Source organism: Astatotilapia calliptera, chromosome 3 (assembly GCF_964374335.1).
Source record: "Astatotilapia calliptera chromosome 3, fAstCal68.1, whole genome shotgun sequence".
NCBI lineage: Eukaryota > Metazoa > Chordata > Actinopteri > Cichliformes > Cichlidae > Astatotilapia > Astatotilapia calliptera.
This window is the reverse complement of record NC_137424.1, coordinates 29,358,326-29,374,484: the sequence shown is the minus strand read 5'-3', so window position 1 is coordinate 29,374,484 and position 16,159 is coordinate 29,358,326. Positions and strand designations below refer to the sequence as shown.

Genomic DNA, 16,159 nt, shown 5'->3' with positions numbered 1-16,159 from the left:
TGGTCTGCGTTGTTTTTGCCAGGGGTTTTATTGAGATTTTTGTAATCATCATCATCATCATCATCAATGCCATTGTATTTTAAATGTCAACACACAATACTTTTAAATTGGCTGCTTTATATATTTTTATGGCTGGCAGCGTTGCCCAGAAACGATTGTTGCTGAAATGATTTTCTGATGCCCTTAATTACCATAGCTGTTTTGATTGTGGTCAATTTTGGATGAGATACAAGAAAATTCTTCACTGTAGACCGCTAACTCATTTAGAACATTCAGCAGATGATTCATTCCCATTTTCACGTTTTATTATAACACTGCCTGGGTTTGGTTTGAAACAAGATTGCTGGATGACATTAATATAGAAATATTTCTTATGCAAACATCTAGAGGATGATTTTAAACTGAGTGCTGTCATTAATCCAGGAAGTGACTCATTCCCTCTGACAGCAACATGAAAGATATCCAAATTAAAGTAACATTTAAGTTAGCACCACATCACCTGATGCTACATCTTTATAAATGTCAAGTCCTGCCTGCCTGTTCCCAGTTTATCTCACATTCTGTTGCATCTCCTTCTGTAGTTTTTGGTGTTATCTGTGGGTAACCTTGATTTTTGTTTGATTCGTTTTCTTTTTATTTATTTTTCCAATCAGGAGCAAGTGAAGGCAGACCCAAGGATTAAAACTTAATTTAAGTCTAAGCTTAGTCTACAGGTTGTACAAATAAGTGCTTTCATCAAGATCATAATGTTATAGAATTGATTACAGACAGCAAGAAAATAAATCAAGGAATAAAGTTGTCTAATAATTTGTATCTATTAATAATTTTCATCAGGTAAGGGAGAACAAGTTTACACTATTAAAAAAAACTATAGTGATTCTTACTCTGCCAGGAAAGGTGACGCGAGAGTTGATCAGCAGCTAGATTTCATACCTGTTGATCTGCAATCTGCTTGGAGCAGGTTAGGTCCACAGCAGGAGTAATCGTGGCGGTGTAACCCAGTAAGAGGTGAACCACCTTCATAGTACATAAAATCCAGCGTTAAACTTAATGTTCCCTAGATAAGATGAAATTCTGCTTCATAGTCCAGGGCTCTTGAACGTGATATTCTACAGACGGTACGGATTACTGAATAATACTGTAATCAGTTCATTTGTGCATTCAGTTTTAAAAAAATATTACTATTTACTTACATTGCTAAGTTTTGGTCTAAGTACTGCTACCATCAAATTCCAAATTACTTAATAATTTTCTTTAAATGGTACATTTCCAAGCTTTAAACATTTGATTATATGACTATATGTTCTATTGTGACAAAAATGTAGTTTTATGAGATTTGCAAACCATTGAATTCTGTTGTTATTTACATTTTAGTACCAACTATTAGGGTTATAGTATAGTTCTTGTTTGGAGAATTATAGAGGAGTTCCAATTAGTCCAGAATTGTTTTTTCCTCCCTATTGATGTAATTAACAAAAGGCATTATATAAAACTGAGTGAAGCAGGTTAGAAACAAATCATTAGATCACACACACACACAAACAGACAGGCACAAAAAACATGGTAGGAGCAACATTAGGGCATCAGCTCACTCAGTCAGGGGTATGGTAGATGGTAGAGAAATGGAGCATCAAGCATATCACTTAATGTGTGTTGATGCAGCTTTGCTCACAGTTGCTGGGCTCAGGGGGAAGTTGAGTGGCTGCCAGCTAACAGTATGTGACATCAATGAAGTGGATCTCCAACTGCTGATTGAACCTAACTGAAAGTGTCATTCTGGTGAACTGTGTTACCACCTTATAGCTAGAGCTGGGCGATATGAGATTTTTTCATATCACGATATGTTTTTTTCATTTCAGGCGATAACGATATCTATCACGATATAAGCCAAATAACTATATTTGTAAGATTTAAATGTGCCGTTGCTCACAAGTAAAATGTGAAATTATCAGCAGCTTGTTTTTATTTAAATATTTATTTCCCATAATAAGTTCAACAGGGTAGATGTACTTAAGGAACATGAGACTTTTTCAGATAAATAAAGGCAAATATTGCAAACTACACAAAAGGCAGCCGCTAAAGCGTTTAAGTTTCAAAATAGAACAAACGAAACAGACTAAATTGTCAATTCCACTTAGAAACAAAATATTAATTCTAAAAATAAATCTTAGTTTGTTTTACAGAAGAACAGACAAAACTGACTAACTTTTGTCAATATCAAATAAACTGAGAACTAAAAGGAAATTCTCAATCTCTCCTTGTTGTATAGCTGAGCTTTTCAAACAGTTTTAACAGTTACTTTAGTCTGACAAAAGCCGAATGACGAATTAGCGCTTCCAGTCAGAGACTGAGGCTACGTCCACACGTACACGGGTATTTTTGAAAACGGAGATTTTCCGTTTTCGTTTTAAAAAATAATCTCGTCCACACATAAAGGCAGAAATGAAGGAAATCGCTGCTATGAACATGCCAAAGCAGCAGGTGGCGCTAGATTCCTAACCGTGCAGAAATGTTGGCCAATCAGAAGTCTAGAAGCCTCGGTGGGAAAAAGTAAACAAAGCTGGGGCATAGAAGCAGAACCGAGTCGTATGTGTGGAGGGACAGTAACTGTGTGTATATGTAAGCATTTAAACACTGCAGAGAGTAGAATTAACAGTAACAGTCTTGTAGAAATTCATTTCACTGAAACAATAACGTGGCGCACAGTGTGACGCATGCACCAGTTTATTGTATTTTCAGACTTGCTTTCGGCACAATTTACAGTGCACGCTACTCTGTTTTTTGTCAGACTTGAAATAGCCGAAATACCTTCACCCTACGGAACTTCTATGGCTCTTCCGTTCGACAATCTCTCCGGCATTGGAACCATCATCTGTTTTCTCTTCGGTCACGCTCGGTTGATTTTTCTAGTCGGCACACTCATTTCCTCCATTACGCGCTGGCTCCATTACCCGCTGGCTGCTTCCCAAACAAACACACGTGCGGCTTGGCACTTGTGCTGTACGTAACAAGTCACGCGACGTGACGCTGCGGCTGTGATTGGTTCGGCTCTGCGCTACTGAATTTGGATTGGCTGACCTTTTTTTTTTTTTTTTTTTTTTTAAGAGGACAAGAGCGGCGAGGTCTATCGCGATAGCTTAATTTCTCTATCGAGTAAAAGTTATATCGCGATACATATCGTTATCGTTCTATCGCCCAGCTCTACTTATAGCATTATAAATGTGCATCGTTTTAGCTCTGGGAATCCTGGTGGAAACCAAATTTTGAACAGTGATACCATTACACTTGATCTTAGAGCCCCAAATAAATAAAACGTTGCTGCTGTCGTCTTTATGGGGATACAGATTTAAGATGCTGAGTCAAAAGTTTGAAATGTCACTTGTTTTTCTTTGGACAGTCTGGAATCATATTGGAGTCGCGCTTTCTGCTTTAATAACAATTTGAGCCGCTACTTGTCAGTTTTATTAGTTTGGGATTTATCTCATGTGCTATAAAGTAACCATGTAGAAGAAAATAGCTCATATTTAACTAGTACCTACTTCTGTGCTTCATAGCACTTTCATGATGGTTCACATTGAATTTTACTACAGCCATTGTTTCCTTGCATCAGTTGTCAACATGTCATAACTTGTTGGACTGGATTAGTTCAACATCTGGCTTTTGATTGATACCAATGTGTAGAAAAGTATGCACTGAGGCGAGCATATGAAGTAAAGGGGGAGTATAAAGTCCTGTATTAGTAGATCAAATGCTGATGAAATTGCTCTTCAGCAATCGGAACAAAACCCTGTGTGTTTTTATATTTTCTATATTTTATATTTTCATAATCATACAGCCCATGTTGTAGTGATTTGGAAGATGTAATCTGACAGAGGATTTGATAGCGAGGTACGGAAAAAAACATGATCTTTCTCTATGTTATTAGATGAGTTTGTGATCATGGAGATTTAAGGAGCAATGGACGCAAATCTCTTTTGGGTCACCTAGAACAAAAATTAGAGTACAAGAACTCATTTTAAAAATCTCTATACAATCCGGCCATCTATTTCAGAAACAGTCTATAATCATACATGAATGCACTTATACAAAATCGTTGGTTTAATTCATATATGTGTAAATGTGCAAATGTATATCTGTACATAGATTTATAGGCTGAGAAAAAAAATCTTTCTGAAACAACACCAGTGAATGTCAGGTTTTAGCTTTAGTCCCCTCTGAAAAAAGTGTAATAGCTTGCTAGTGCTTACTAGAGATGCCATTTTACATCATTGTTGAGCAGTCATTCAGGGAGAAAGTCACTGTAGTGTAGAAGAGGCAGAAATACCCCACTGACAGGAGCCTTATCAGATGAGAATGCCAAGCAGCCACAGGATATGTTGTGTTTGGATCGCGTGGTGCCATGCTCACTTTTAGTTCATCGGATAAAACTTTGTATGCTGAAAGGTTATTGTTTCCATATACACAGCTTACCACCTTCTCTACTGTTTGGAGCTTGGTAGATGGAATTCTGAGAAATGTAGAATCACTTACTGTGTAACAATAAAAGAAAAGAAGACCTGGATTGCTTTGCATGTAAAATGATTTCCTGCAAATGTTCCTGGTGGTTTGAATAGCTAACGTGTCCATAGCCCATAGTGTAGCCAGTAACAATATTGTAACACTGAATGACGGTTCACCACTAAAAATGGAACCACGTACTGTTAGAAAGAGTGAATTTGGGAGTTTTATGTGGTTGCCAGTAGCTAACATAACAACAGCCATTGTTGCAGTGACTCCAGTCATGCTCTGAGACAACTTTGACTATTGCATGGACATGTGCCATGTGACCGGAGGGAATTATATTGGAAGTTTTGGAAGTAAAACTTTATATTCAGCCATATATTTTAAAATTTAATGCAAGCCTCTATGTCCATTACTGTAAAAATATTTTCAAATAAGACAATAAGATTCTTTTTGATACTCTGCATGAACAGTGATGTGAAAAAGTGTTTGCCCCCTTCCTGATGCCACAGCATCTCATTTGGATTCAGGTCAGGACTTTGACTAGCCTTTGTTTGTTTAAGCCATTCAGAAGTGGACTTGATGGTATGTTCTAGATCATTGTCCTGCTGCAGAACCCAATGTGCTTCATTTTAAGGTCATTAAAAGAAGACTGGACATGCTCCTTCTGTTCTGGTAAATAAAAAAAGCAAAAAGCCCCAGACCATTGCACCACCACCACCAGATTTTACTGTTGGTATGATTCCTTTTCTAAAATGCTGTTTTAGTTCTATTCCAGATGTAATGGGACTCAAACCTTGCAAAAAGTTTTTGTCTCATCAGTCCCCAGAATATTTACTCAAAAGTCTTGTGGATTGGCGTGACCGCAAATGTGTGAAATGTGCAAAGAGTCTTTGTGTTCTTTGTGGTCAGCAGTGGTTTTCTCTCCCATGGATGCTATTTTTACACAGTCTCTTTCTTATTGTTGAGTCATGAACACTGACCTTAACTGAGACATGTGAAGCCTGTAATGTTGTTCTGGGTTCTTTTGTGACCCCCTGGATGAGTCGTCAGTGTGATCTTGGAGTAATTTTAGGCCATTCACTTCAGGGAAGCTTCACCACTGGTCCATGTTTTTGCCACTTTTTTTTGTCAGTTTACATCATCTTTGCTAATTTGGTTGATTTCATTCTTCTCTGACTTCTGCCCACCTTCCCCCTACCCGTGGCTGAGAAACACACCATAGTGTGATTCTGTACGTCCCTACTTCATTGTAGGAAACATATTAACATGTGATGACAGTGAGTTGTGTTTGCCAGGTATAGTACCACAGTTGAATTTTCTTCCTTCAGAAGCCAGTCTTTATTCCCAGTCACATCATTTCAATTCATCCATCCATCCATTTCTCTTCCGCTTATCCTTTTCAGGGTCGCGGGAGGTGCTGGAGCCTATCCCAGCTGTCATAGGGCGAAAGGCGGGGTACACCCTGGACAGGTCGCCAGTCTGTCGCAGGGCTAACACATAGGGACAGACAACCATTCACACTCACATTCACACCTAGTGGCAATTTGGATTACTCAATTAACCTATCCCCACAAGCTGCATGTCTTTGGACGGTGGGAGGAAGCCGGAGTACCCGGAGAGAACCCACGCAAACACAGGGAGAACATGCAAACTCCACACAGAAAGACCCCGGCCTGATGGTGGAATTGAACTCAGGAATTGAATTTCAATTCAATTCAATTGTATTTATACAGCACCAAATCACAACAACAGTAGCCTACATTGTAAGGTAGACCCTACAGTAATACCTACAGAGAAAAACCCAACAATCATATGACCCCCTATGACAAAGCATTTTGGTGACAGTGGAAAAGAAAAACTCTCTTTTAACTAGGGCTGAACGATATATCGCATTTGCGATAATATCGCGACATGATCAAGTGCAATTTTCTAACCGCAAAGGCTGCGATTATACTCTGGACATGTCCAAATTCATGGGCTGCATCCTCCTGAGGCCGCATTTGTAGACCGATTACGTCACAGCGACGCGCCGAAGGCTGTCCAAATTACTACCATATCCCAGAATTCATAGCGCGGCCCAGCCAAACTCCAGTTTCCAACAATGGCGGCCGCTACTAAGTTTTAAAATTACTCATACTAATCTTTCTGGGTCACAAAATAAACTTTTAAAATATTTTCAGGCGAGAAAGTAGTTGTGTAAACATCAAATATCTGCTCGGTTTATGAAGATATCCCATATTTGCAAAAGTGCTTCGACGTTTTCAGAGGCGTCTGCTACCCACCAGCTCGACAGCTAGCCGGGACCTCGAGGGTTACTGATGCGGCCGAGAACGGCACAACTCCCGGCACATCATTTTCAGATCACCGCGGAGTTTCGCTGCTCGGGTTAAACGTGATATATAAGTCACTTAGACAACCTAAAAATGTTATTGTTGGGCTTTTTTCAGTGTTTTGTTTGTTCGTGAGTAAATCGGTTTGGCTGAGATTAAAGTTATTAGATTAGATAAAATAAAACTTTATTAATCCCCCGGGTGGGTTCCTCCTTGGTTTTCACACAGCTGACTAAACGTCAAACAGAAAACTTATTAAACAGAAGTATGAGACAGTCGAGAATTTACGCCAGTGTCTGGTTATATTTTAGATAGCAAGAAGCAGACGGCCGAGTTTATTAAACTCCACCGAGACAGCGGTGACGCTAATCAGAACTAGCCTTCTGATTCAGAAGGCTAGACCGTCCAATTTCACGCCTTTAAATTTTAAAGGCGTGTTTGTGTGTGTGTTTATACAATTGCTATTATGTTTGCACTTTATGTGTAATGTTACTGACTGCAGAGATCAGTAAGATGTGTGTATTTTTTATTTATTAGTTTTATTTATTTAATATTATTTTTTAATTGAATGACTGTCTAGTAGTTCACAGATGTCGAAAAACTGAGTGTGGTAAAGCCACTGATTTTGTTTATGTATATTTCTGCAATCTGCACATTGTACTGACTTTCATTTTAATGTTTACACCAGGGTTCCTTGTCAGCACTTTATGCTCAGATGTTTGTAAGCTAAAAATAAACTATTGTGTATGTTCAAATATACTGTTGTGATTGAAGAAGTTAAATAAAAATGTCAGTCATCAATTCATGCATCACCTCATGTCATCATAACAGAGGTCTGTCTTCCAGGAAAGAACAGTTTAAAATTAATGTAATATAGTATTGGCCATACTATATGATGTATTGCTTGTCTTTGTTTAATAATACAGAAGACAAAGACCTTAAAAAATAATCGCATCGCAATCGCAATATTGGGGCAAAAAATCGCAATTAGATTATTTTCCATAATCGTTCAGCCCTACTTTTAACAGGAAAAAAACCTCCAGCAGAACCAGGCTCAGGGAGGGGCGGCCATCTGCCGCGACTGGTTGTTGCAATTACTGACCAGCAACCTAATTGCTCCATTAATAGGTTCAAGGAGTCTTCATGCTTCCAAACTTCTACTGTCTTATGGTTATTTGGACTGTTCTCCTCTGTGGAATACTCAAAGCTTTAACATTCATTTTGTACTTATACTCCACATTTAAATTCATTCTTAAAAAACTTGCTTAGAATGTTCTTCCTTCTATAATCAGCTTTTTTGCTCCATCCTAACTTTTCATTCTGAGAAACAAACAATGAATCTAGATAGTCCAAACATAAAGTCTTCATTTAGTCAAGTTGCATTTTTTCAGTATTTATTTTAGATGAGTTTTGTGTTTTCACGTGAGTCATATTGTATATTGATTTGCTAAAATCCATTCCCCTTACAGACTTGCAGGTTTTTTTTATTGATCTATTTGACCATCAACAAATATTCTCTCATTCTTCTTTCTCTCCAGTTTACTGTAACAGTTTACTTTAACGTAACATATGTATCATTTGAACTTCTGGAAATCAAGTCTGTCTTGTTTTCCAAGTTACAATAGCTAATTATTTTTCCCTAACAAATTCATAAAAATATTAAATGCTAAAATTACTGTAGTATTATCCACTGACATGAGTCACATCACAAACTCAGCTTTACTTGTATGTTGCACACTGCAGTATACAAGTAATGATATTTATTTGCATTTTCAGTGTATGTTTTATTCCTGTCTGACCCTGTCCTTATTTGACATTACTTAGAGTCTCTGATATCTTACTCGTCCTCTGACTTTAACCCTCAGCACTGTAATGACATTGGCAGGAGAGGTAGTGCACCTCTCCTCATTTTAAGTTATTACCTTTTCCTGACCTCCCTCTGAAATCTGCTTTTGCTTTATGACTCAGCAGTGTATCAGGTTACACTCTCTGTTTTATACTACAACAGAGGACCTGTGGGTGGGTATGACTTATCTATAGGGCATATATATATAGCTGAAGAATTTTCTTAATGTAGAACATTTTTTGGAATCAGATTCATTTTTTACTCTTGAATTGGCAATCTAGACGTGAATCAGAATAGACAGAGGTAAACAGTTCATAATATAATATGTGAAAGCATAAAAACGACATATAAAATAGCTACAATGACACCGATTTTTGACCACTCGAGCCGATATTTGCAGTTTTTTCTTCTCTGTTTGGCCTGTTGTTATTCGACGTGGCTCTGTGGGTTATGTTAACTTGGATCCTTCCATACACACACACATGCACTGTATTAAATGCAGATTGCTGTATATGTTGTGTTGTTGGATAAATCAGTCAGTTTCTGTATTTATTCGTTTTTTTTTAATCCGGATAAGGAAGATTCACTTATACAATCTTTGCACATTTATAAGGTGACTGCTTTGTGTTTTGCTGTCGAGATTTAGTGTGAAATCTGCCAAGGCTGTGACTTGTGGATTACCTTGTCACTTGGATAGAAAGTTTCTGAAAATGTGGAAAAGTTGAAGACAGAGCTTTCCTTTGATAAAAAAAAGAAGACAAACAAAAAAAAACCCGCTTTCCTATTCATCTGCCTATCTTCCCCATATACTCTTGTTTCTGTTTTTCACCAGTGCTGTCATTTTCTTTCCTCTCTCTTAGCTCATGTCAGATAGCCTTAGGTGAAAAGGACTTTTGCTTTTCTCATTTGGCTTTTAACACTTTACTTACGTGTGGCATAGTGCTGGCCACAATAATGGAGTTTTAACTAGAGTTACTCATGAGTTTGAAGAAAAAGCTGACAACAAAACAGAAAGACATTTAAAGTCAGCTTGCTCTATTTTATGTACAGCTCAATACAAGGTATACTAAATGTGGTACCGTGCAGTAGAGCTGCTGTCCAAAGCATTAAGACCTCTTAGCCGTTATTACCTAAAAAGCAAAGCAGCCTCACATAAGCATTGTGCATCGCAGCACTAGTCCACTCTCCTCTTGCTGTTTTATGACACATTTTATACAGAGTGAACTGGAAATAAATCGACACATTAGCTAATCAAACCACTTTGTGGTTGGAACATTTGCAAGTGTATATTTTTAGTAGGCAGATGTAATTTGACATTTCTCATACTTGCACTGGAAAAACAGCCCATATTGATATTTAAATATACAAAGTAACTATTATCTTACTGTAAAGATGATTTTTTTTGTGTGTTCACAAGAATTTAGTCAATACCGTGCTCTTGTTATCACTATAATTATTTTATTCCTTCATACATCAAGATTCCACTCCCCTGTAATAATTCATAATTACTTTCTTTTATGCATCTTAGTTATTTTAATTTGCAGTGACAGATGGTTTTGTAATTAGGTTAAAAAAAATACTAAAAACAGAAATTTGGCATACTGCACAGAGATTCTCAGTTTCAAACCTTGGTTTTTAATGTGAATAACTGCATCTCGGTGTGGAATGAGAGTGTCCACTGCCTCTGGCCCAGTGTCAACTGGGATGGACTCCCCCCTGTGGGAGTAAAAAAAAAGTAGTTAAGAAATGCCAATTTTTTTTTATTAATAACATATGTTTATTTATTTTAGATCAGCTTTTTATTTCATCTATTCCTCCAGCCATTCTCTTCAACTTATCCAATTATATTTAGAGTTGAAGTTGAATTATATACTGTGTGTGTGTGTGTGTGTGTGTTTTAACATAAAGATTAACAAAGAACTCACTGAATGCTGCTCTGTGAACAAAAACAAAAAGCATCCTTACTGTGAATTCTCTGTAATACAGTTCGTGCAGTTTATGTTGTACACGTGTCAAGTTTGTGTGGGCACATGCGTCACTCAATGTCTGTATGAATTTTAATTAGACTTTCTGCATGCAAGTGTGACAAAGATTTACAAGCTTAACATCTTGTTGCCATAGATGTTAAGCTTGAACTCCCTCTGTGATAACTTCTTGATGTGCCTCAGCCCTTTATCTGTAATGAGAATGTTGTTCTGGAAATTTTGATAATTGGTTTTGAAACAAAGTCAGCAGTCACAATAGACGGTTTTTCTCAGGATATGCACAGTTTGATTTCCAAGACCATATTTCTTATTAACTCACTGAATGTTTGCTTTCAGAATAATGCTGAAAGTCATTCAGAAATCATGCAACACGTTTATTTTGTTTGTTTTGGGGTTTTGTTTTTGTTTGTTCTTCTGTTCGTCCAGATCAAAATAATTATATACGGTAAATCTTTTAAGCATACCTGGATTTTGAATTATTTAACATGGAGATAAATTTGTATGTTTGTAACTGTAACTGTGTTTGAACTATGATGTACAGTACCTTGTATACTTATATCAAACCAGCAGTTATGTAGCTTCCTCCATGTGCAGGGAAATAGGAAGATAGAAAGAGAGAGAGGCTGTTTTTCATTGCAGGCATGCTTTTCTCCCCTCGGTAAATTCTTTAGTTAGCTTGGTAAGGATTAGGTCTGAAAAGTCTCTCATTTGCCGCCAAAGCCCTCAGGGATTCATTGGTGAAGACATTCAGCTTCTCTACTGCTTCCCTCTGAATTTAACTTTGCCATTTATTTATTTTTATTGCAGCCCACGTCTGATTTGCGCTCTCTTTTGCATTTTGCGGCTGTCTTTATGATACATTTAAACTTTTTTCAGCTCTTTGTTGCTTGAGGTACTGTACACTAATTTAGAGATATTGGACTGTCAATTTGAATGCAAGTGTACATTTCAGCATTTGATATTTATTTTAGTTTTGTATCAGGTTTAATGAGAGTTAGTATAAAAAATTGTTCTCTTTGTTCTAGATTTTTATCCTAGATCTTATCCTGTAAGCTCCGCCTTTGCGCATGGACAAAATATGCCTAGAAAAGATTTGATCTGAAAATTGTTCACATATCCTTGTGAATTACAAGCACTTTGGAAACACTTTGGAAATACCAGCTGAGTTAAAAGCCTGAGGCTATGTGGGATACACCCTAATGGAAAACAGCTCGGGGATAAAGGTAATGGTTGGTACAGACTACAGGAAACTGTAAATGGGATAAAAGACACAAGCTCAAAAGAAAGAGGTACATTCCACCAAGTGTCTGACTGAAACCATTTTTCTTCCCCAAGGCTGAATTGTGAAATATTGCGACTTGAAGCAAAATAAATGTCAGGCACATTAGAATGAAACTTTAAATGGTATGGATAATCAGCATTTCCTTTAGCATTACCTCTTAAGGCATCCTTCTTAATTTTGACGAGAGATAAGAAGAATATCAAATGTTGGAAAATATTTGATATTGATTCTTTGTGACCAACTGATGTTAATTAGAAGAAGCGCTGGAGCTTTTTGACTCATTTAAGCTGAATAAAGGTAATTGCTCGTCCTTGTAATTGCTCGAATACAAAGCTATGGCTTAACTTTGAAACAATTGGGATTTTATATATTTATATATGCTATTCCAAGTTAATTCAGTTCCACTGCTGAACTTCGACTATATACAAATCTTTCTCATGTTTTTGAAAAAAAAAACACAGTTTCTCCTTCCCTCCCTTCTCCCACTATGTCGGTGGAATGGAGTTAAAACTTTAAGCAGCTGAGCTTAACAGAGAGAAACTCTTTCTCTCTTTGACAGAGAGAAACAGGGATGACATGACAATGCAGGATGATGGACTGTGTTCAGAGATGAGTGGAGGGTAAAGGCAGAGTCATGACCAGTGATGGTATAAATGACCTCTACTGTACATCAAACATCATTTTACTTCAGCTCAGAAGATAGACAGGAACACATGAGGATAACTTATGAAAGACAGGATGATGGGCTATGATCAGAGATGAGAGAGAGAGGAAAAGCAGGGTCATGGCCAGTGATTATATAAACAACTGCTACCCTGTTTCAGACTAACGCTGTCCCAGTGCTTAAGCTTGGCAGATGCTCTGTCATTCAAGAACAGTTTTCGGTTGCTTTGTTGGTGTGTTTGTGGAAAGTGGCTATTCTTGCTCAATCCAGTGAACTAAACTCAGGTTAATTTAGCAACAGGGATGCATAGGGAGATGTACATGAGTGTTAGTGTTAAGTAGTTGGTATCCAACCTGTTATGGGAGGTGGCATTCAAAAGAACCTTATAATTGAAGTCTAATACTAGAAGTTGTATAAATTACGTGGACTTCCATACTCATGGGTAGTGCAGAAAATAGATTTGTCCTTTGCAGTTGTGAAATTAAGCATATTTTCAGATTCTTGACCTTTTTGGTTTTTATAAGTTGTGATAGAAATTCCTGTGAAGATACTGCATTCTGCTTCTGCAACAGCTGCACATTGCTTCTGCCACCCTCAAAAAAAAAGTGCCAGAAAACACACTGAACCACTACGTTGTTGAGTCACATTAAAATATTATCAACCAAGCTAGAAGTTAATGCAGCAATGTCACATAAAGGCCCAAGCTCACAAGCCACAAAAGCAGATCAAAATGCCAAGCTCTCCACAGGGATGCTATGGTATTAGGGGTGGGCGATATAAACGATATACAATAGAAACCATATAAATTTGGCCAACGAAAGAGATTTTGACTATACCACTCTATCGCGATAGCGCATGTTGATGATGTCATCTGTTTTGGTCGAAAGCATCGCAGTGGCTACAACCATTATCATCTGCAAATTATGCCGACAGTCATAGCAAAGAGATGAAGCACTTTTGAAATATGGGGAAAGCCAAAAACTGCGCTTCCTCCACTTCCGTAACATTGATTCATTATTGTTGAATTTTCTCGCAGCTGCTCTATTCCCATGTTGTTGCAGTATATTAATAACTAACCTTGTATTGTGGATGAATGATCTCAGTTGTTCTCCTGACTGAAGTTTGGCCCGTGTAATAGCATCCTGCTATGCGATTGCATTTGTCCCTGACCACCAGAATCCCTCACGTTAACTTTTATCGAGTGGAAAAAAAGTTGGTGTTCATCCTCCAGCTTCACTGTGCTAATGTCATGCTAACATAGCTGTGTCGCTAGCAATCATGTAGCACAACATTATATACCAGGTAGTCCAACTTCAGTAACCCTGCAAACGCCACTGCTGTTTAGTTTTCTGTCTTCATTTATATCGGAAGTGGCAGAGCTGTACGTTTTAATTAGTTTCAAAAATCTCTCAGTCAGAACATGGTATGAAATGTTTAGGTGGAAACTAGCGAGCTAACTTCCTGTTAACTTCTAACTCTGTTAAATTTAATAACTTCTGTTTTCATGGATGCCTGGATGTTAAATTTAATTGGTAACCTGGTAAAGCAGCAACGCTGATGATTTAATTAAAGATTAAAGAATTTAGACCGTTTTTAACTCTTAGTGTTCGTTTGACTTTGGGACCTGAAGAGGACGGAGTTTTGGAACCAGATTACTCCGCGAAGCTCCTCACTACGGCAGCCGTAATGCTCTGACAATCCATCAAGCAGTGCGGCTTACCAAAGTTGTACTAAAACATTTTTAACAGATTTCTGCACGCCAAAATCGGTTCGAGGTCAGTAAGCACAACCAGAATTCATACATAAGGCACACTCTCGATTTTTGAGAAAATTAAAGGATCTTAAGTGTGCTTAATAGTGTGGAAAATACGTTATACAGAAGAAAATAATATATCGTGATATATATCATTACCGCACATGCTTCAAATTAATCCCAATATGAATTTTAGGCCATATCGCCCAGCCCTATATTGTATGCTTTTTTTTTCTTTTTGGGTAGCTTCTCTTCTTCTAACTCAAGAATGCAGTTTTATTTTCTTGTTTTACAGACTGACCTCTTCTGCTCCTGAACAGTGGTTTAGTAGAACAGTCTGAGAAGGCATTGGCTGCTTTTCATTGTGTCAGTGTGTTTGCTTATTTTCCTCAGTCACATACGTACGGAAAATCCAAAAGAATAGATGACTCCAAGCAGCCAAATAGGAAATACTTTGTTCCATACTGTTAATCTTAAGTATGTCAGCTACTTATAACATGTGAAGATGCAAGCTGGTAAGAGCTACCTTTAAGGTACACCTATGTTTCCTGCTCTAAGCTCCTACAAAAGCCTCCTCTCTCCTCGAGGGGCATTTAAAGTATTAGAAGATCCTTGATGATGGAGGAACGCGTGAAATTTCTGGATCACAGGAAGAAAAAAGACATGAGCAAGCATAAATTAGCATAATGAAAAGGACCTACTGTTTTTCATTTCTGAAAGCCACTGATATGAGAGGAACTGTAGGTACAGTGGACTGGTTGAAAATATTTCTGTTGGACATTTCTTGAAAAATCAATGTGCAGCTGTGGAATTATTGGGGCATCCACAGCCTTCTAAGAAAGTCAGTAGATTAAAGACTTAACCTTACATTTTCTGGGAAAGAGAGTAATACATTTTGCTGTCAAGTCTTCAAAACTGGATGTCTTTATGTTTTATCCATGTTTGATGAAATTATGGAAAAGCACGTGCTTGGAAATATAATATTGACTTCTTTCTGTTCTATTTCCCCTTTCCATGCGATCCGTGTTCACCCTGAAGCTGAAGAGTATGCTGTTGAAGGTAAGACTGATTTTTCTCTCCTAAGGTCCTCTGATGGCTTCTCTTGATGTTCTCATGGATGCTGATTCAGGTTGCTTCTAAATGCTTTATGCCATCCCTCTGTGGAGGGGCATTGTCAGTTTGGACTGCGGTTATAAGTGACTTCCAGGGGCTGTAATGAATTTTTTTCTGTATAAAATACACGTGATGGATGCGCACCTGAAACTATTCCTTATTTTTCTATTATTATTATTTTATCTTGTCTTTCTTCATTTGTTTTCTTTCTTTTTTTTATAGTTTATCTCTAGAGAATATGAACATGCTTGTATATGAAATTGTCAAGACAGCTGTTCTAACCTTGAACCAGTCTACCCATTAACAAGTTATTGTTCAAGTTCACATGCCATGACAAGGTGATGACAAGCTGCTGTCTTCACATCCTTTCCTGTCCCCTACAAAGGTGAACAAATCCTGCTGGTTTAGGCCCCAAAGGCACCACATTAGCCCTTGGGCCATGAAGGTGCGAAGCCAGTGCTGAATGTAGAAGACATTATGGATACATCAGTGTCTGCTGATCTTTCTGCAAAATGTTGCCGTCCAGAGGTTCACCCACTGGGTGACTGGATCTGTTTTTCAGTTCAATCAGACACTGAAACTGACATAAACAGGCTTTTTTTGAATATGCATCCAGATATTGGCATCTAGGTGTGTGTGTGTGTGTGTGTGTGTGCTTGCATGTATTCTTGTTGCATTTCCTC

At 37.7% G+C, this 16,159-nt stretch overlaps 1 protein-coding gene across 8 annotated transcripts in view; it reads left to right on the top strand.

Moving 5' to 3' along the window:
• Positions 1-16,159, top strand: part of nrxn2b (neurexin 2b) — a 710,873-nt gene that overhangs the window by 116,454 nt on the left and 578,260 nt on the right. For all 8 annotated transcript variants that reach the window (XM_080298328.1, XM_080298327.1, XM_080298329.1 and 5 more), the window contains exon 3: positions 15,402-15,422. In XM_080298328.1, the coding sequence (XP_080154454.1) occupies positions 15,402-15,422 (21 nt within the window). The remainder of the gene's footprint in view (positions 1-15,401; positions 15,423-16,159) is intronic.